Source organism: Euprymna scolopes, chromosome 9 (assembly GCF_053919585.1).
Source record: "Euprymna scolopes isolate OS-2025 chromosome 9, ASM5391958v1, whole genome shotgun sequence".
Lineage (NCBI taxonomy): Eukaryota > Metazoa > Mollusca > Cephalopoda > Sepiida > Sepiolidae > Euprymna > Euprymna scolopes.
In genome coordinates this window covers 147,161,209-147,183,897 of record NC_136490.1, presented here as the reverse complement: position 1 = coordinate 147,183,897, position 22,689 = coordinate 147,161,209, and the positions used below count along the sequence as shown (strand labels likewise).

The window sequence follows — 22,689 nt, the reverse complement described above, 5'->3', positions numbered from 1 at the left end:
ACACAACATACATACATATGGTTTGTTTATAAGAAAACAGATATTTAGAAGTGTCACGTATACATATTCAACACACCATGATTCAACTATATATACACATACATTTAGTAAAATATATACTCGGTTGTATAAACAGGTAACACACATAAATAAAAGAAATGAAGTTCCGTTTAGACACACCTGCTATACTAAGGGTATTTAACACTTTTTCATTACTGTATGTCAATTGCACTATGGGCAATGTTGATACCTCCACCCCCTATCCAACTATATAGAGGGGAGTATTTGGTAACCATACTTTAATGTAACAATTTCAGAAACAAAAGATACAGTAATCTTACTTAAAAAAAAAAAAAAATCGAAAAAACACAAAAATATAATCGTCCAAAAAAAAAAAAAAAAAAAAAGTACCAGACCACCTCCCAACCAGATATTTTGGCAGAAGGGATACAAAGAGAAGAAGGTATTCTTCAGATATTGAGCACATTTTAATTACTAATTACCAATTTAAGCAAATTTTGTAAATGTTGCCTTAGCCTAGAAAAATTTCTTTTTACGGTCCATTGCAACAGGCATTTTACTTTACAGTTCAGAAATTTTTTTATGATAACTCCAAGGTAGGAAAGAAAAAACTTAAAAATAAAACAAACTGGAAATAATTCAATTTTAAAAATAACAAAATATAAATTTTTTAATCAAAATAAACGTTTTTATGTTTTAAAAATGATTACTTATTATGTTATTAAAAAAAAAAAAAAAAAAAAAAGGACACGTGGTGGACACGAACCTCAAAAGCTAAGCTCATAAGTGAACACAGTACGTTGTGAATTTATCTTTTTAAAATAAAAGCAAGAATAACAGCATTTATGCATGCGGTCCACTGAGTTACTTTGTAGGTGTGGTTGAAATTGTTTTTATGTCTCCTTGAAAGATAGGAAAGAAAAACAAACTGAAATTAATTCAATTTTAAAAATAACAAAATAGACAGAATTCTTTTTAGAACACTTGCAAATGCTTTCCTTTTTACTTTAATTTTTTTTATTGTGCAATAATTTATGTATATACAGCACAATCACGTTGACACACTGGTTCTCACCAGGTCAGTGAAGTTAAGCAATGTTGAACCAGGCCAGTACCAGATGGGTGACCATTTGGGAAGGCTAGGTGTTGTATGTACTTTCTGGGCGTGGGGCCAGCACCCTCACCCCCAAAAAAAGAACTCCTCGGCACAAAAGCATCTACAAAGTTGTGGATGGACTATGCCACACCAGGGGCTCAAGCCTATGGATGGAATAATTTATATCGGTTTGAAAAAAGAAATACTCTATAAGCTATTCTCAGGATATTGAGCACTTTTTGATGATTATATGCTACTTTAAGCACATTTTTTAAATGCTTCTTAAATTTTTGAGAGATTTCTCTCTATGGTCTGTTGCAACGACTGTGTTAATTTAATTATTTTTACTGTGCAATAAATTTTTAAAATTCAATGTTGGCCCACTGCTATGAATTCGGAAAAAAGTATCACGCAGTCACAAAAGTAATGATCATGCAGTTCATAGTATTCTAATATTTAAATCTTTAATATTTAGTTGAAGGTAGTTAAATCAACTGCCAATGAAAAAATAAGAAAAATGATTTGTTTTAATTTAATTAACCACTGATAGAAAATTTTCCAGTAAATAATACAAAGTAACAAACAAAGAATATTTACCGAAATAAACGTTTTCAAAAGTATGTGAAAAATAAAAAAAATTTTTAAAAAACGTCCGCCATTAGATGGGTTCTAACACAAGAAGTACTGGTTATGAGCCAACCTTCTAATCCATTCAGCTATGGCAATGTACATGACGTTGCAAATTTATCGATTTAACACATAAGATATGAACGGTTCATGCATGCGCATATTTTTTTTTTTTTTTATTCACTTTTCACCCCAAACAAGACACAGTGCCACTTTGAAGTAGGAGGTTACTATTGGGGACATAATTTGCAGGGATATTATGAAGAGAGATGAGCAGCAAGATATATGTTCACATTACACTTGAACTTCTGCATGTCAGTACAGTTGGGGAAGCAGTATCCCACAAGGGAGTTCCAAAGTCTAGCAGTTCTGGGGAAGAAAAAGGCTTTCTTACACCTAGGGATCTCTATTGTCGGGTTTAGTCACATCGAAGAGGTACAAGTGCTTGTAGTTCGTCAGAGCATTCACCATTAAAGTACTTGTAGAACAAGCAAAGGGATGCAACATTTCATTGATGGGACAGAGACTGAAGCCTAGATGACAGTTCAGGACCAATCAGGTTGGCGACTCTCTTTTGAATCTTGTCCAGGAGAGAGAGACAAAAGCAGCAGATGCACAAGCCCAAATGTGACAACAGTACTTCATACATGGTAGAATGGTTGCCTTATAGAGGTACAGGATACTTTCAGGCGTAAGTAGTTTTCTAGCACGGTAGAGAGAGCCCACCTTCTTTGCAGCAGCCTTGGCAGTGCTCTCAATGTATCTATTCCAGTTCATGTTCCGTGTAAACGTTAGGCCAAGGAGTTTAAAGGAAGTACTTTCGGGTAATGTGTTTTTGGCCATTGCTGTTTCATTGTTCCACTTTAGTTTATTATTCAGATTACTAATTTTTGTTTAAAACTTTTTTTTTTATTTAAATTTTTACTGTAATGAATGTTTCGTTTTAATTACTAATTTGTATATAAGTTTTCTTTTCAATTTCATTTCAATTTTTATCATTTAATTATTTTTCATTTAAATTCCATATTTGTATCATAACTTTCATTTTTCTACTGATTGCGTTAGTGCCCTAAATTGTCTGCGGCAAAATAAGCCTGTTGTGTTGGTAAATTCAAGTTATCTCCCTCAAATTTAGGACACCATTCAAGCAAGTGTCTTTGTTTTTTTTTTTAGGTGAGTTTCATAGAGAATTTATTTTATTTAAACATTTGCGGAATGATATATTTACCATATATTTCATCGTATAAGGAGACCATTAGATAAGATTAGGTACAAAATTGGAACCAATTTTAATAAATTTATCATATATCGGTTGTATAAGACGACTGTTAATCACGAAATCATGTTTGTTTAGCCTTGGCTACAGATTGCAACATCCGGTGAAAATATTATATATGAAATATTGTTTTTTAAAGATGATTTTTTTTTTTACTTTAAGGGTCGTCTTATATGCCAAAATATATGGGATTTGTAAATTCTTGTAAAAAAAGCATTGAACATTAATTTCAAACAGGTAAATGTTTTTTTTTATTTACAAAGAATTATATAAAAGGTATAAGAATTCATATTTCTTCAGATGTTTTTTAAACCTTCATTAAAAAAATGAGTATATTAAACTTCTTGTTTAAATAATTTGACGTTGCAGGTTCATGATGATCGATATCGGCTACGAAACAAATGGCAGCTACAGCAAAAATAATTAACAAATAATTGTCTAGTGAGAGATTTGAAACCACCATGGCATGAAATACTAAAAGTGAAGACCACCGATCTCACAAAAATATTTTGTCTTTTTATTTAAATGAGTTAGGCGTACAGATATTTTACTTCTCTCCATAGATCTAAAATAGCTTGTCTAAAGTCAATATAAATATATAATAATAAATTCTTAATACGAAAATATATTAGTGAACATTTATCAAATAATTTTGCAGATATTTTTAATTAAAAACAAAAAAAGGATAAGTGCTTTCACAGTAAATAATGCAAATATGTACAATGATTTGAGAAATTTATGAAAAGTTGTTTGGTCGGATAAAAAAAAAAAACGCTAAAAATATTTGCATATTTGTTTCTAATGTTATTTTTATATGCTTTCAATTTTGAATTATGAGTTTTAAAAAAGGTTCAAGATAAGGATTTGAAATTAAAGATGCTGATTCAAAATCATGGTTAGTTTGGTTCTTAGATCAACCAATTAACTGTGATGCAGAATCACACAACTTTGCTTTATATATATATATATATATATATATATATATATATATATATAAAGTGAAAGCGTCTGTCTGTCTGTCTGTCTGTCTGTGTATCTGTGTCTACATTTCCCTACACAATAACTCTGTCAATTTTCAGTCTACAGACTCTAAATTTGATATACAGGGTACTGAGATTTGGGAAAATCTTTGTAATCCGTTTTCGGCCAGAAATTTGGCTGTTAAGGGGTCAAAGTTCAACGATTTGACCTTTGAGAACTCTACCAAACTCCTCAAACAATTTTGGGTATAAACAACTGAAATTTTAGATATAGGTTCCTTGGACATGGATCTAACATAACTTGATTTGAGCCCAAAACAATAAGAGTTAAGGGGTCATAATAGGGGTCAAAGCTAAAAAATAAAAAAATGACCTCTGTGGTTTCTACCAAATTATTCAGACAATTTCTGGTCTAAACATTTGAAACTTTACATAAAGGGTATTCAGAAATAGGGCAAGCTTTTTAATCAGTTTAGGTCGAAAATTTGAGCTACCAATATATAAATGTATGTATGTATGTTTGCACGTCTGCCTAAAACTTTCGACAGAGGTGACGATTTTCACAAGATCTGTATCGTTTTGAAGCTCAACCCTTCAGACAACAAATACTGAAAAATTGGCTAAAAATTGGCTAAAAACATTAATTTCTTCACCCTCAACTGGGCACTTTTCTACAGGGAAGGGTCGCTTTTTTCACCGATATTTTCCAAAGTCATCCCTCTTTTCGATTGTCTAGCCTTAATTTAAACTTACGTCACTTCCGGTTTGGCAGTGTCATAACAGCAAAGACGTCACGTTTCTTTTCCCGTTCTTTTCCTCCTTCACGGTACGGGTTCGAGCCTGCCTTCCTACTACCACTTTTTCTTTTTTTTTTTTGCTCAACACACACATCCAAACACACGAGAAACGCCGGGCACCCATGCTAGTATATCTATAAAAATGAAAATGTGTGTGTGTGTGTGTTTGTCTGTGTACACTTCCCTAACAAATAACTGTCAATTTTCAGTCTACAGACTCGAGATTTGACATAAGGGGTATTAAGATTTGGGAAAAGCTTTTTAATCGATTTTCGGCAAGAAATTTAGTTAAGGGGTCAAAGTTCAACAATTTGACCTCTGAGAACTCTACCAAACTTCTCCGCCAATTTTGGGTATAAACACTTGAAATTTTAGATATAGGTTAGTTAGACATGGATCTAACTTTATAATTGGATTTGAACCCAAAACAATAGATGTTACAGGGTCATAATTGGAGTCAAAGTTTTTTTAAAAATTGACCTCTGCGGTCTCTACCAAATTACTCAGCCATTTGAAATTTTACATAAAGTGTTTACAGACATAGGGCAAGCTTTTTAATCGTTTTTTTTTTTTTGTTTGTTTGTTTTTGCTGAAAATTTAGTTTCCAAGGAATCAAAGTTTAAAAGATTTTACCTTTGCGGTCTCTACCAAACTATTAAGCCAATTTTGGGTCTAAACATTTGAAATTTTACATAAAGGGTATTCAGACATGCAGCAAACTTTTTAAACAGTTTTTGGGCTAAAATTTGGCTGGCAAGAGGTCAAAGTTTACAGAGTTGACCTTTGTAGACTCAACCAAACTCCTCTGCCAATTTTGGGTCTAAACACTTGAAATTTTAGATGTAGGTTACTTGGACATGTCTGATATTCTGCACAACCACTCGTCCAGTACCCCTCACTCACCCTAACTAAAACTTAAATTAAATAAAATGAAATGACAGTTCAATCAAAAATTACATTTAAACCAGGACCCCGCCACCCCCAAAAAAAACAACCAGCCTGCACCCTTGAAACTTGCATTTACGAATATCCGCGGGCTTAGAACTTCTCCCGCTTTTCGCCAAAATATTTCAGTCCTTAATTAATCAGGCTCTAGTCCATCACCTTACAGCTGCTAAACAATCAATATGGATTTAGGCAAGCCAGTTCCACAGCAGATATCCTAACTGTAATCTCTGAACGTATATACCATTCACTGGACAAAACAAGGGAGGGTAGAGCGTAGCCCTCGATATATCTAAGGCTTTTGAAAGGGTATAGCATGACATTGAATCGGATATCTTAGCATCAAGTGAAACTAACCTACACTCCTCCATTCCCTCTAACCATTTTAACATGCCTGGTTATCTCCCACTCTGCCGTAAGAACTCAGACATATGCACGGGCTTGGAGTCTATATTCGTAACACCCTCCCTCTGACTAGAGAAACTAAACTAGAATAATACGACCAGGCCTTTATGTGCTTCAGACTAAACATGCAACATAATATTAGCTACTTGTATTTTCTTTACCGCTCTCCCTCAACCCAAGATTATACCCTAATAAACAAAGTCTCTGACAGCATGGATATAGCACTCTCCCTCGATACTAGCACACAAGTACATGTATTTGGTGATTTTAATGTCCACCACAGTAACTGGCTTGGGTTCTCTAATTACACAGACGTAGCTGGTAGCACAACACATAGCTTCTCTATATCTCATTCCCTATCAGAGTTCCCGATGATTGTTCAACGAATGCCCACAGCCCACTCGGGAATGCTGATCACGCTGTGATAATGGTAGAAATCACCTTAAATTCTTGACCCAAAACTGAAGACCCACTGCTCAAAATAACGAGGTATTACAAAAAGGCTGACTGGGAAGCCATAAGGGATCTCATCAGAGATGCCCCATGGGGAAATATCTTTTCTCTTCCAGCTGAACAGTGCACAAATGAGACAACTGAATGGTTCAAAACTGCAATTGAAGCACATTCCCACACGGAAATTCTATAGCAAGCCCCATTCTCCCCAATAGTTTACTTCAACTTGTGCAGCTGCCATTGCTCAAAAGCAGCATGCATACTGCAGATTCAGCCAACATAAGTCCACTTCAAACAGACAGAAATATATAGAAGCTAGAAGTAATTGTAAGAGACAAATAGCGACAGCTAAGACAGAATACACTGAAACTGCCAGAAAACACATCGAAGCACAGACATTAGGAACCCGCAATTTTTGGAAAATCTACAACGGTGTAGTAAATAATGGGCAGTCAACGATTCCCTCACTATCAAACAATCATGAGGTTGCTTGCATGGCAACCGAGAAGGCTAACCTGCTTGCCAGTCGGTTTGCCTCTCACTCCACATTGGACCCGGCACAACATTTCCTCCCTGACTTTCCTTTGTGGACAGACGCCACACTAGATTTGAAAATCCCCCCCTTCTCAGGTACATGGTATCATAAAAAACCTAGACACCTCAAAAGCATGTGGACCCAATCTCATCCCGGTTATGCTATGAAAAAAATGCTCGGCTGAGATTGCCCCAGTTCTCTCCAAACTTTACAACAAATGCCTCAACAAATCTTGCTTTCCTGACTGCTGGAAAAACTGCTTCTGTACTAACCCATTAAATTATCGCCCCATTAGCCTTCTCCCACTTTTCGCCAAAATATTTCAGTCCTTAATTAATCAGGCTCTAGTCCATCACCTTACAGCTGCTAAACAATCAATATGGATTTAGGCAAGCCAGTTCCACAGCAGATATCCTAACTGTAATCTCTGAACGTATATACCATTCACTGGACAAACAAGGGAGGGTAGAGCGTAGCCCTCGATATATCTAAGGCTTTTGAAAGGGTATAGCACGATGGTCTTTTAAGGAAAATTAGATCATATGGTATCACTGGAAGAATACATAATGTAATTAAATCCTTCTTAAGAGAAAAATTCAGGTTGTCCTCAACAGTCGTACACCTAAACAATATGATATAAATGTGAGTACCTTAGGGGTGTATCCTTGGACCTTTATTATTCTTGATATTCATAAATGACCTCCCTGATAAAATTGTTTCGGAGATGGGTATATTTGCTGATGGCACCACACTCTATAGCAGGCATGAGGGGAAAACAAATGAACACATATCTAAGTAGCATTATAAGCATATGCTGTATTTTCATGGACATCAGCAATATTGCATACCTAATGTGCTTCAACAAGTCATATCATTTTTATTTGTTGATCAATTTTTAAAAGAATTATATTGATGGAAAGAGAATAAAATAAGCATTCTAATGATGTTAATTTATTTTTCTTTTATGTGTTCAATGTTTTTATGCTACAAGTTAAAAATGAAAAATTGGTAAAAAAATGACGACAAAAAGGGAAACACTTTTTTCAATGTTTTCATTTTATACGTTACGTTTGGAGACATGCGCGGGGTTAAATTTGATTGGATATGGCTGAAATTTTACAGGCTATATAAACAAAGAAGTCCATCTCTACTGGTGTTTGATTTTGATTTTTACGAAGATAGGAAGCAAAGTTACGACCGAGCAAAGTTGACGAAGAATATTTCAAAATTGATGAGATAAATCTGCATATATCATCCATTTTCATATAAATAATAGTTTCAGAATTATTTTCATGTATAATATGTAAATATTTGATAATTATTAATTGCGCAGAATTTTATTTCAAATGTTATCTTTTATAGAAATCAAATTCGCTTTCGGAAAAACGGTCGCTAAGCACGTCATACATTCTCTTAAAAATAGAAAACCATTTCTGCTTTCGTCTTACTAGACTAGTCATTTTTTATTCTGAGTCCGTCAATTTAAAAAAATTATTTTCAAGTTTTTCAAATTTGATTTCCAAACAATACTATTTTGTTGTTTTTAACGCTTTTAGTACACATGCACTAAAAGCGTTAAAAAACAACAAAATGTACTAAGTACATGCGTTTAACTACTTATTTGTACTTAAGGTAGAATTGTGTTTTTTAGTGGTCAAAAAAACAAAAAAACATAACAAATAAAAGGTACTTGTGCACTTATGCTACCATGCTGAAATAATAACATTATTTAGAAACCCATTCTTAACATGAGGAAGGAAGGGTGTTTTTTGTTAACTATTCTGTACTTTTACTTAACAATTAAATAAAAAAAGATATCGTGAAACTTGAATTTATTTTTAATGCATTGTCAAGACTATTTTTTCGAATCTGTAAAACAAACCCGTTTTTTTTTTAACTGAGGATATCTAAATAATAATAATAACACGAATATTTAGGCGGTTCGATAAAGAATTTCATTGTGATGCATTTTGTAAATTTTTATCTTGTTTCCACCTTAACAGTTTTCTTTAAAATGACTACCTTTGAGTATACTGAAAACGAATATCACATTTAAATTTTCCGCAAATAAGTAGCTTTCCGGATATTAAGCAATGTCATTTCTTACGTTGTTGCTGGTGGCCATCTTGGTATGCGCGTTTGTGCATAGTTTCTCGGGGTTGCGCCTGCGTGTATCAAGATGGCCACCAGCGATAACATAAGAAATGACATTGCTTAATATCCTTATTTATTTGCAGAAATTTAAATGCGATATTCGTTTTCAGCATACCTTAAAACCTATAGAAGTAATTTTAAATGTTAAGGTAGAAATAAGGTAAAAAAATTACCGTTTTATTTCTTTGTTTACATAATTGAATTTTCAGTAAAACAGAATAGAAATGACAAAAATTACCATCAACTGGTGAATATATAGTTGTTGCTTATCAGGATTTCTGGTACTGTGAAAGTTACATCGAGGATTCATGTAAAGTACGATTTAGGGTTGCATCGCAGAAAATAGGGGTATATTTTGTGCCAGATAGAGAGGATTAACAAAATTAACAATTGAATTGGTCCCGAAATGCATAAATTCTGGTCGACTATGGGAATTTCCATCTTTTACAGAAATCCAAAATCTATATGAAAAATTTTCTTTGATATATTTCTGAGATTAATTCATATCTACTCCATTTTTTTTCTTTGAAGGGAGTAGTAAATACCGGCCATGCATGCTCTTTAGGCATTCAATGGCTACATCCCAGATTAAGCTCTCATTTGGTGAGGAGGCAGGAAAATGCCTATTCACAATAAAGCTATATTTAAATACCACTATAATACTTAGCTTTGTTCATAAATAGACACCCACTGTATGATACCATGCACCAGTTTAAAAAAAAATTGAAATTTGTACATCTGAATTTATAATTCATGGCTTATGGTAAAGAGATACATCAGATTTGACTGCATAATCAGAAAGAGCACAATTTTACATAAGACTGCCAAATTTCATGAGAATAGCTTGAAAAATAAATAAATGATGGCAAAATTACCGAATTTCTTGAAATGTTGAGGTCCGTAATTAAGCCCACTTTTTCTACAGAAAAATGTCCACAGAAAAGCATAAATTTTTGCACTTAAAATTCTCATAACTTTTAAACTATTGATGGTATTTGCATAATTCAAACGGTTTTAAGTATCTTTTACATAGCTCTTTTCATGAAAGTTGATAAAATAACAATTATCTAAAAAGAAAAAATCAACTTGTAATGCTAATCTAAGGAAATGGCAGAAACACTAGAGGATGACCTCCAATCTGTAGTGGAATGGAGACAAAAATGGAGGATCACATTCAATGCTGCCAAGACTAAGCTTGTTTCCTTCAATAACTACAAGAAACCTTCTCTACCACCAATAGTAATGGCCAAAAACACATTATCCGAAAGTACTTCCTTTAAACTCCTTGGCCTAACATTTACAGGGAACATGAACTAGAATAGATACATTGAGAACATTGCCAAGACTGCTGCAAAGAAGGTGGGCTCTCTCTGCCGTGCTAGAAAACTATTTAAGCCTGAAAGTATCCTGTACCTCTATAAGGCCACCATTCGCCCATGTATGGAGTACTGTTGTCACATCTGGGCTGGTGCATCTGCTACTTGTCTCTCACTCCTGGACAGGGTTCAAAAGAGAGTTGCCAACCTGATAGGTCCTGAATTGTCATCTAGGCTTCAGTCTCTGTCCCATCAACAAAATGTTGCATCCCTCTGCCTGTTCTACAAGTATTTTAATGGTGAATGCTCTGATGAACTACAAGCACTTGTATCCCCTCGACGTGAACATCCTACTTCAAAGTGGCACTGTGCCTTATTTGGGATTAAAATTGAATAAAAAAAAAATAAAAAAATTTAATTTGAGCCCAAAACAATAAATGTTAAGGGGTCAAAATTGGGGTCAAAGTTAAAAAAAAAAATTTGAAGTCTGCAGTCTCTACCAGCTTTTTTCTATATGGTAGTTAAGGAAACCTATTATATAGAAAGGCATTACCGTACATATTTACACATTTTAATATATACATATGCACATAAAGTTATGAACAGTACATAGGGCCCGAGCAAAGCTGGGTGGAACTGCTAGTATATATACACATATTAGAATACCCATCCCAGGACAGGTAAACTGAATTCCCCAAACCAAACAATTTTGCACCACATTTATGTCTCTTTACAAAGATTAAAATCAATATAATAATGTTAGTAAGTATTATGTCTAGAATACTTGTTCTAATTTTGATCAAAATTCATATGATTTTGATTCTAAAAAATCTCAAACTTAAGCTTAAGGGGTTTTAATAAAAAATTGAAATTCAGGCAACTTGTTTAATTAGTGTGTTATTGATCAAATTTAATGCAAATGTGAAAAAAATTGAATTTTCAAATAAAGGGGCGGAATCATGATATGTCCCCCCCCCTCCAAACTTTTAAAACACTACAGAAAAACTGAAATTTAGAGAATATTTATTTCATGCCTCAGACCTATTGTTAAAATTTCACAGGGGGATTAGTCAACTGGGCAAGATTTTGTGTGTTAGCCATTTCCAATGTTATCTATTATATAGAATGTACCTACATTATAAAAGTTCACACACAAGTATAATCTTCCTATGAACATGATGGAATAGTGCTGACTCTCTAATTGCCCTTTTAAGGAAGCTCTGGACTTTTTTTTTTTTTTTAACATTTTGCATATGAAACATATTTAAAAAGAAGACTTGACTTAACTTTCTCAATCGCTCAGTTAAGTGAGAATTGGATTGAGAACATCAATCAAATGGGTTGGCTTTTATTTCAAAATTAAAGCAAAGAATATTCCTTTTATTTATTTTTTTTTCAAAGATAAGAAAACAAAAGTGAAGAACATTGTGTGCATGTGCAAATGGAGTGAAAGATGGCTTTGTAGCTAAGTTCAAGTCTCCCGATTAGTAGCAATCATCACTTCCTACACTGATGATTGCAAAAGCATGAAATATTAGTGTTTGTAGGTATAAAAATAATTAAATTATTAGCCTCTTTAAGAAAATTGTTAAAGTTGAGTACTGGCTGGGAAATAAAGCTGGTTAACTGGCTTTATGTGAGTTTATGATTGATTGTCTTAATGTTGTGCCTGTATTTGGCATTTATAGTTGTTAATTTTCTTCAATTCTTGTAGCGGTCGATGGTGGCAGTGAAGTAACATCCTAGCAAATAAAGTCAAAAGTGGCTTTGTAGCTCAGTTTGAATATCTCCACCGGTAACAATCATTACTTCCTTCCTACACTGATGATTGCAAAAGCATAAAATGCTAGTATCTGTAGGTATAAAAATAATTATTTATAAATAAATATATATATATGACTGAGGCAAAGGACTGTGGAGCTCATATTCATTGTGGCAGTGTCCTTAAAAACAAGGCATGTCAAAGGTGATTCTTTTTGTCATGGTTATATTGTGAAAAAAAAAAATGGGGAAAAAAAACTGATCATTTTTTTATGATTGCAGTAATAGATTTTTATCTCTAGGATATTAGAAATGTTAATGAAAATCTGTTTAAATAGAGCTGAGGAGGATGACTTTCAATTTAACATAGCTTTATTTTAATTATATTTTCTCAACAAAACTTTTTGCACTATTGTAAAATGAGTGATTAGAGCAACCTTTATTCTTGTTTGTTTTTTTGGGTTTGTTTTTTTTCAATAATACATTTAAATTAAAATTTGGAAAAATGTTAAGGAAATGAGAAAGGTTGGAATCACATGTTTATTTTTGCCATGAAACATGTTTTTCAAGTGGTCAAAAATCAAATTCTTATTTGTTTTTATAGCTATTTGTTTACTTGCATTCTATGTTTATATTAGTTTTTGTAAAAAAAAACAAAAAAAGAAATAATCTTGGAAATACTAAATTAATTGCCTTTTGCTCTCGATTCTTGAACCTTTATTATCCCTCATATTCATAAATGACATCACTGATAAAATTGTCTCTAAGATGGGTATATTTGCTGATGACACCACGCTCTATAACAGACACAATAGGGAAAATAAATAAACACACATCTAAGGAAATGGCTGAAACCTTAGAGGAAGTCCTCTTCATTACTTCCTTCCTACACTGATGATTGCAAAAGACAACTTCAACAGCAATCAAGATCTCTGAGTCTCTCTCTCTCCTCCAACCTTGAACATGTGGTGCAATAAAGCAAAAAGGTAGCTAATTTTAATGCATCCAAAACCAAACTTTTATCTTTTTACCATAAACACTCTTATCCTCACTTGGCCCCAACTGATATGAATGGTTCTTGTCAAAAAAGAGCGAGGAATGGTCCTACTTTGAGCTGCGCTGGACAGAGTACAAGGCTGCGACTCGGCTCACTGGCATGGACATCGCACACCAACTCCTCGAATGCTGCAAAGACAGTCTTTGAAAGGATCTCACATGGACTTTTGGCACCCTAACAACCAAGGACGAAAAGACTCGGGAACATTAAAAGCCTCGCAACTCGCCAAGAGAACATAATGGTTGCTCATCTCCAGCTTCAACAGACTCGCCAGGACCGTGATGAGCCTGTGAGGATGTACGCCGCCCGCCTCCGTGGACAGGCCAGCATCTGTAACTTCAAGAAGACATGCACGTGTGCCCTGGAGGTCGATTTCAGCAACATCATTGTCTGGGACACCCTCATTCGTGGACTGGAAGACGAGGACATCCGACTAGATGTCCTCAGCCAGGCAAAACAACACGTGAGCCTAGAGGACATCTTTGTCAAAGCCAAAGAGAGCAGCAAGCGCTCCGTAAGCCGCTTATCGGAGACTCCTACCTCAGTCACAGCCATCGCAGCGAGTATGTACAAGCGTCGCAACAAACCGAAAACGGTTCGTGACACCACCAAAGGTACCAAGCTTTGTGATTACTGTGGCACCACAGGCCATGGGCGAACCAGACAGGCACGCATGCAGAAATGCCGGGCATATAATCACACATGCACCAAATATGGAATACTCCACCACTTTTAGGGTGTATGCTGACAGACACGTCAAAAGTTACCCTCCGCTGGAACAGATGATGTCACTGCCATCTTTAACATCTTGTGCCCAATCGCCAACGTCCCTTCTGCAGCAATCGATGCCCTAAAGCTCAACCACCATATATACAATGAGTTCTGCAATGCATAGGACCCTCATTCTGACCCTCAGCCTTGCATTGACATGACAGTTAGCGCCACCCCGTCTGATGCACACGCACTCGGACTCCCAACACTGGAAACCATCTCTTCGCGCACCACCCCCTTCAAAGCCTTGGCTGACACTGGCTGCCAGTCCTGCTTGGCCGGCACAATGCTTCTTTTGAAACTAGGGCTGGAAAAGAGACATCTGCATCCAGTCTACATGAAGAGGATTACTGCCAATAATCGTGGGATTGACATCACAGGCGCCACGGTTCTAAGAATCTCTGGGACATCCCCGTCCGGAAAAGCTATGGAAACAAGACAGATCGTCTACTTCTCCGATTCAACAGACAAACTGTTTTTGTCGAAGGAAGCATGCATCGCCCTCGGGATGATACCAATCAGCTTCCCCACGATTGGTGGGACATCCGAAACCAACAATTCGAATGCTGTCACAGACACGACACAGATGTGTAATTGTCCCCATCATCAACAACCCTCGGCTCGACCGACATCGCTCCCATACCCACCCACAGAGGAAAACCGTAAGCTGGAAACATGGTTCCTAGAGTATTACAAGTCCAGCACCTTCAATGTTTGCGACCACCAACCACTACCGAAAATGGCTGGTCCCCCTATACGCCTCATGGTCGACCCCAATGCTCAGCCTGTCGCCTGCCACACACCCATACCCATACCTGTGCACTGGCAAGATGAGGTGAAAGCTGGCCTGGACCAGGACATTCGTTTCGGGGTGATAAAGCCTGTTCCAATCGACACACTGGTCACCTGGTGCGACAAAATGGTGATCTGCCCAAAGAAGTCCGGCAAACCTCGACGGACAGTTGACCTACAACCTCTTAACCATCACGCCACCAGAGAGACCCACCATACCCAGTCACCCTTCCACCAAGCCAGGATCATACCTCCGCACACTAGCAACACGGTATCCGAGCTTGGAATGGCTATCATAGCGTTACTCTCCACGAGGACGATCGCCACCTTATTACGTTCCTTACGCCTTGGGGTCGTTACCGTTACCACGTCGCACCGCAGCGTTACATCGTGTCTGGGGATGGCTACAGTCGTTGCTTTGATGAAATCGTATCCCACATCACACGGAAAACCAAATGCGTGGATGACACCCTCATGTGGTCAGACACAATTAAAGATGCATTCTTCCAAGCAACCACAGTACGCCCATGTTCCCGGTACCTAGAGGCGATCCAGGACTTCCCTGCTCCTTGCAACATCACAGATGTCCGCAGCTGGTTCGGGCTCATCAATCAGGTGTCCTACGCCTTCACCTTAGCTGAGTGCATGAAGCCACACAATGGACAAACGCATCATAATCAGTGAAATTCAAAAGGGGGTAGAAATATTCGACAAGACAAAGCCAACCTGCCTCGCAACTGACTGGAGCAGGGATGGTATGGGGTTTTGGCTCTTCCAGAAGCACTGTGATTGCTCACCCCCCAGGCCGTTCTGCTGCAGAACGGGCTGGAAGATCACACTGGTTGGTAGTCGCTTCACGTCGGGGGCAGAATCCCGCTACGCCCCAGTAGAGGGAGAGGCGCTTGCCATAGTCGACGCTCTGGACAAATGTCGACACTTCGTGCTGGGATGTTCCAACCTGATCATCGCAGTGGACCACAAGCCCCTCCTGAAGATATTTACCGACCGCTCTCTCGACGACATCCCAAACCCAAGGCTTCGCAATCTGAAGGAAAGATCGCTCCGCTATCGATTCAAGATGGTGTACATCCCAGGTGCTCGCCATGCCGCAGCTGACGGCCTATCTAGACACCCTGTCAGCAAGGCAACCCAACTTTGATGACGTGGATGACAGAGCCCCAGTAATGTCTCAGCAGGGTTGAGTCAACTGCTCGCTACCATACCTACCACACGACATCCTGGCCACAATCCGTACCCAAACCGAAGACACTTTGGACTCCAGCATCTGCTCCCAGGCAGCTATCCCCAATGTCAAAGTGATCAAATCGATCACGTGGGATGATGTTCACGTCGCCATATCCAGTGATGCATCCATGATCAGGTTAACAGAAGCCATCCACCAGGGCTTCCCTGATCACCCAACAGATCTCTGTGATGACATCCGACCCTACAATCAATTCCGAGAATACCTCTCCGAGTTTGATGGGGTATGCCTTTACAAGGACCGAATCATCATCCCGCCAACTCACCGTGACCAGGTGCTCCAGACGCTGCACTCTTCTCACCAGGGTGTAACCACCATGTGCTCGCATGCGGAGTCATCGTTCTTCTGGCCAGGAATCACCTCCGCTATCACCGAAATGCGCTCTCGCTGCTCTCCATGCAATTGGATGTCTCCGTCAACCCAAGCCAACCACCAACTCCTCCGGCTCTACCCGAATACCCGTTCCAGTGTATCGCCACGGACTACCTCACATTCTGTGGAAAACACTACCTTGTCGTCGTTGACAGGTACAGCAACTGGCCGATAGTTAAACAGGTGGTCAATGGTTCCAAGGGACTCATTTCAGCACTATGTCGCATCTTTGTAACATATGATATCAGTGATGAAATAACATCAGATGGAGGACCTGAGTTCACTGTTCACGACACACATGATTTCCTTTACAATTGGGGCGTTCACCACCGGATTTCATCTGTCGCATTCCCACACAGCAACTGCCGCGCAGAAATAGGAGTGAAGAGTGTCAAACGACTTCTCACGGACAGCACTGACATTAACGGTTCCCTCAACACAGATGCATTCAAGTGAGCCATGCGCCAATACCGCAACACTCCAGACCATGATACCTTGCTCTCTTCGGCTATGTGTGTATTTGGAAGGCCAATCTGGGATTTCATACCCATACACCCCGGAAAGTACCAACCACACAGCACATGGCGTGAAACTCTGGCATCAAGAGAGGAAGCCCTACGGAACCGCCACATGCGCATCTCTGAGCGGCTCACAGAACACACTCGTCCCCTGCCACCACTAGTTGTTGGTGACTGTGTGAGGATCCAAAACCAAACAGGACGTCACACCAAGAAATGGGACAAAACTGGCATTGTCGTGGAGGTCCGACAATTCGATCAATACGTTGTTCGCATCGACGGCTCTGGCCGCGTTATGCTGCGAAATCGGAAATTCCTTCGGAAATACATACCCGTGATTGAACGCTCCCCACTCCTGAGGCTACCCGGACCAACGCCTGCGTTCCACAGCCCCAGCAGTGCAGCCGAACAGCCACAGCCAAACCAACCAACACCATTCGCTAACACACTTTCCAAGCCTCCCACGCAAAAGGAACACCCAGCAGATACCACTGTCATGCCTCCCAACCCTGACCCAGCATTTGTTCAGCCAGCCCCCGCGACTACAGAGAAACCAGCAGTCGATCACAAACAGAAGATCCCTATGGCCCTTCGGATTCTGATGCCACATAACGCCCCCGGCCTACAGGAGCGCCTGGTGTCTCTGCCTGACCCAGACACCGCACAGGAGCCAGTGGTCAACCCGCCTCTCCCGCCCACCTGAGAATAATCTGAAAACAGACTTTAAATCGTCTCAGCATGATGTTGTTCTTCTATTTCATGTACCAAGACATTTTATTAAGTTCTCATGCCCAAATGGACCATTCGCATTGAGCTTAACTGATTACCTGGAAATCTTACAACACTCATACTCGTCTTTACATCCCAAAGACTTGGGGGGGGGGGCATACATGATGTTGTTCTTCTATTTTATGTATTTCCAGGTGCTGTAATCATTGGTCCAATAAAGAACATTGACTAAAGAGTTAAAGCTCATCTAACAAGGACCTGTAGTGTGGTGGATAAAGTACTTGTTAAATTTAGTTATAAAGTGAATCTGGAGGTTAAAGGTTCAGTTCTCAATGCGAGTGACACACCAAAATACTTGGGATTTCTACCCAGTCATGGCTGACGGAATGAGAGCATGTAACCTCCATGGATTAAATGTAAGGTTTCATTTGAAATTCTGTGCAGATCCGAGTTTGATAAAAAGATTCCAGAGTTCGACAAGATACACCTGAAGAAGGTTGGTGATTATATTGACCGAAACTTTGTGAAAGATTTGGGTGCTTATGCACTTATGTTACCGTGCTATTTTTTTAAATCGTATTTTCAAGTTAAATCTGAGTTTTACGATATCTTGATTTACTAAATTGTCAGATGGAAGTAGAGAATAATTACAAAACACCCTCCCCTCTCCATGTTAAGAATGGCTTTCTAAATAATAACATTATTTCAGCACGGTAACATAAGTACACAAACCAAGATTAGAACAATAGTTTGAAGAATCCAAATAAGAATAATAATACATTCTCATCTCAAAAATTGAGAAGCATAACTCTGGAAATCTTGCTTTAAAAAAAGTTCTAAAACGAAAAAGTTGGCACTTTTCCTAAACTTAAAATAAACCGGATGTTATAATTACTACTACTACTACTACTACTGCTAGTAAGCAATAGCACATCTTAAGTAGGTGTACCCTACCCATCCGACGTTGCCCGGGAGTATTTACCTTTTTGTTTTGTTTTGTTTTTTTTTAATATTTTGAACGTGACATTTGCTTATTCGTTTATGTGTTCGTTGTTAAATTATGTTTTTTTTTTTACGAGTTGCCCCAGCGTAGTATAAACACCCCCAACCACTCCATGTTAAGAACGGCTTTCGAAGTTTTTTTTGGGGGGGGGAGGGGGGAGGGTTTGTATTACTGTACACATAGATTCGAAAAAGTTGTCAAAAAACAAATATATAACAAATAAATATTATCAAAGGCAAAATATGTTACTTTTCTACTAAACTGGATATAATTTTCGTGTTTTTATTCAATGTAACATGTTTACTCAGCTCGAAAAGCATACAGTGTTTACCGATGTATTGGAAAATTCAAAATGGCGCCCGACTCTCTCTTTAAGACGATAAGTTCGGGATAAGGTGTTATAAATAATAAACTAGACAAAATACTGTTAGAAATTTGCTCAATATATGTTACCATGACATAAGTTGACAAATATTCGGTGTTTTTTTAATGGTATGTTGTCTAGTTTATTATTTATAACACCTTTTCCCAAACTTACCGTGTTAAAGAGAGAGTCGGGCGCCATTTTGAATTTTCCAATACATCGGTAAACACTGCATGTTTTTCGAACTAAATAAACATGTTACAGTGAATAAAAACACAAAAAAATATATTCAGTTTGGTAGAAAAGTAAGTTATCTTGCCTTTGATAACATTTATTTGTTATATATTTGTTTTTTGACAACTTTTTCGAATCTATGTGTACAGTAATACAAACCCCATTTTTGTTTGAACTAAAGATTAAAACGACTGACTTGTTTACAAAAAAAATTGAAATGCATTCTAGTGGATTTAATTTCGTAATTACTTTTTCTGCGTTTTATTTTATGTTACTGAAGCAGCTTTGACTTCAATAAATATTTAATAAATAAGTAAATAATTTGAAAAAATATAAATTCTATTTCTCGTAATCGGGAAACACACACGTGAAGTTGTCTCATTTTATTAATATAAAGTTAAATAATCTTTTATTTGTTTATTCCACTTTGATTTGAGTTCATAACTATTTTAATTAAACACGGAAAATTATTAAGCGGTTTTTCTTTCTTTTTTTTTTTTTATAACAAAATTGATGCTGAAACAAAAGTAGGATGTGAAGATTTTGCGCGTGTATTCGAAGCCGTGGAAGTGGATTAAAAAAAAGAACGAACTACACGTGCGAGCTGAAATATATCAGAAGCAAATACGGAAATAAAAAAATAAAACTTGTTTATCAGAAACTTATAAACATACAATGTCAGAAAAAAAGTAAACACAAAGAAAACCAGATTGAATGAAGTTTTTTTTGTTGTTGTTGACTTTACAAAAACAAAAAACAAAGACTAACAATAATGCACCAACTTTTTTTAAAGTTTGAACGTACATAATATGACAATTTTAAAATACCATTTTTCAAACATTAAAAGCTAAAAATAATTTTTAAAATGAACTTTTGTTTTTCTTTTTAAGTTAAGAAACAAAATTATTTACAAAAAGGGTAATTTTTTTAAACCATTAAAAAATCTCGAGTAAATAAAGTTTTGTTTTCTTTTTTAAGTTAATAAAAATAAAGTTTTTTTTTTAATAGAATTTATTGTTTGAACATTAAAAGCTGAAATAATTTTTTCTTTATAAAAACTAAAAGAATTTCCTTTTTTAGAAAAAATTGGTGGCAGTATGAGTTAAGTCAAATAGTGTAAAAGGTTTTTAAAAAAAAATATTAATTAAAGCAGATCAAAACATCATTTTTAATCCACTACACTTTAAATAAATATTTAATTGTTTAAAATATATATATTAGTACAGATTTCAAAAGGCATTTTGTTTTATTTCACACTTCGATAGTGAAACCGTATCTTAAGAAAAAAACGTTTATAGTGACTGTAGGTAATAAATAAATACCTCTTCAAGCTCATCCTTTGGCTCTAGAACGGATGATATTATCAATTTAGATCCAGTGGATTTCTCTTTTTCCATTTTTCGTTGAAAACTTCGGGTAAATGCAGTGACTTAGTTAGAAAACAGAAGAGTCATTCCGCTATATTACTAAAGACCTGAACAGGTCGCCGCCATATTGGCACAGAATTGTTCCAACCGCCATAACACACGCAAACACAAACACAAAAGAAAAAAAAAAAAAAAGATTTCTTCTTTTTCTTTACTTAACTTATTGCAATAATAAAAAGATATTTCATTTTCTGTTTAAAAATTTTAAGCATTCAAAAACAATAACAAATACAAGGTGAGAATAGCGATACTAGATACTATTGTTCATTTTAAACTAAACAGATTTGTATTGGGGGGGGGCATGAGCTGTGGACATAATTTGCTACGAGTGTCGTAAAATTCAGGGATTTTTAACTTGATGTTTTTAAGATGTTCACGAGAAATTTAATTATAGGATTCAAAATAATAGTTAAATAAATTCTAATATCATAAAATATGCGATTCAATAAGATTATCTATATGGAATTTTAAATTGTGTCGCTGTAAAAATTCATGGAAGCCGTTGGATTCGTTTCCGGCAACTTTTCGGTGGCAACCAGAAAGATGTCCATTAGGAAATATTTTCCGGTTAGAAGTTTTTACTTTTTTTACAAAAATACAAAATTATTGTACACATGTTATTATTATCGATTATTTGTACATGTGGATATTTTGTTTACTTTTATTAAAAACAGCAGGAATAAATATAAATCACTATAAATATAAAATAATGAAAGGTCATTTTAAATTTGAGGAAAATTTAAATTAAAATATTCTATGTGTATCCTAGTTCAATAAAAATATAATTAAATTTGCAAAAGTTAAACTTTAATAGGAATTTCTATAATTTACTAATTAATTCTTATTTCAGCCATGTAAATTATTTAGAGTGAAATGGGTTTTACCATAGTTTATTTTATTAAAACCATGTTTAGTAAAAACAAATTTTTAATATACCTAAAATAATAAATTCGTACATTGAAACGTCAAAATAACAATTCACTAGGAAAAATATAGTTTGCGCGAGCCTTTTCTAGTCTCACACAAAAACACGCGTTCACACCTCAAGCTATATTACTTGTCATATACATACACACGCACGTCCACACACGCACATATATTCACGTTCGCGTACATACACTCATATTCACGTGTATACACACACGCTAACGTACACACATGGGCGACGTCACTTCCCCTTTCAAAGGAAATCCACACATGCACAAAAGACCACCAGAAACAAGTATAAAAGCAAGAGCAATAAGCAGCATCTTTCTTTTCCAACTCGCTTTCCGAGGTGAGTGGTCGGCGCACCAGCCACAGCCGTTTCGGCAGGCGCATGCCTCACGCCATTTTGCTACTATGTGGGGCAAAATGCTAACAAACAGTACGTACACTTTATACGCTTTCTCTCTCCATGAACCGGATTGACATTCTCACTCTTTCTCTCTATATATATACAACTTGTCCCTGAGAATACCTCCGCGTAGCTGACTGCTAACTGATGTCAACGCTCTATCCTTTGTCTTTGTCTACACGCTGGACTATCATTCTCATTTCTACTATATTACTCACTTCTCTTCCCACGCGTGGACAAACGATAGTGAGATGAACACACATTTCCTTTTCTTTCTACACCACCAGTCCCGCAACAAACGATGGTTACACCCGAGCGCGGACATGAACACGTGTTATATCTAAAACATTCATTCTTTCAACAGTAAATAAACGACACGTTTATCTTATCCATCAATTGAGTTTTTGTTTCCTTCAATTCTATTCGTTTCATTATTTTCTTTTGTAACGGGATTAG

General features: G+C 36.6%; 1 protein-coding gene across 2 annotated transcripts in view; it reads right to left on the bottom strand.

Annotated features, from left to right (window-relative positions):
* The window catches only part of LOC145284895 (integrator complex subunit 3-like), a 165,089-nt gene extending 143,866 nt beyond the window's left edge, over positions 1-21,223 (bottom strand). For both annotated transcript variants that reach the window (XM_080133968.1, XM_080133969.1), the window contains exon 1: positions 20,793-21,223. In XM_080133968.1, the coding sequence (XP_079990094.1) occupies positions 20,793-20,867 (75 nt within the window). In that variant the 5' untranslated portion in view covers positions 20,868-21,223. The remainder of the gene's footprint in view (positions 1-20,792) is intronic.
* Positions 21,224-22,689: the final 1,466 nt, after the last annotated feature.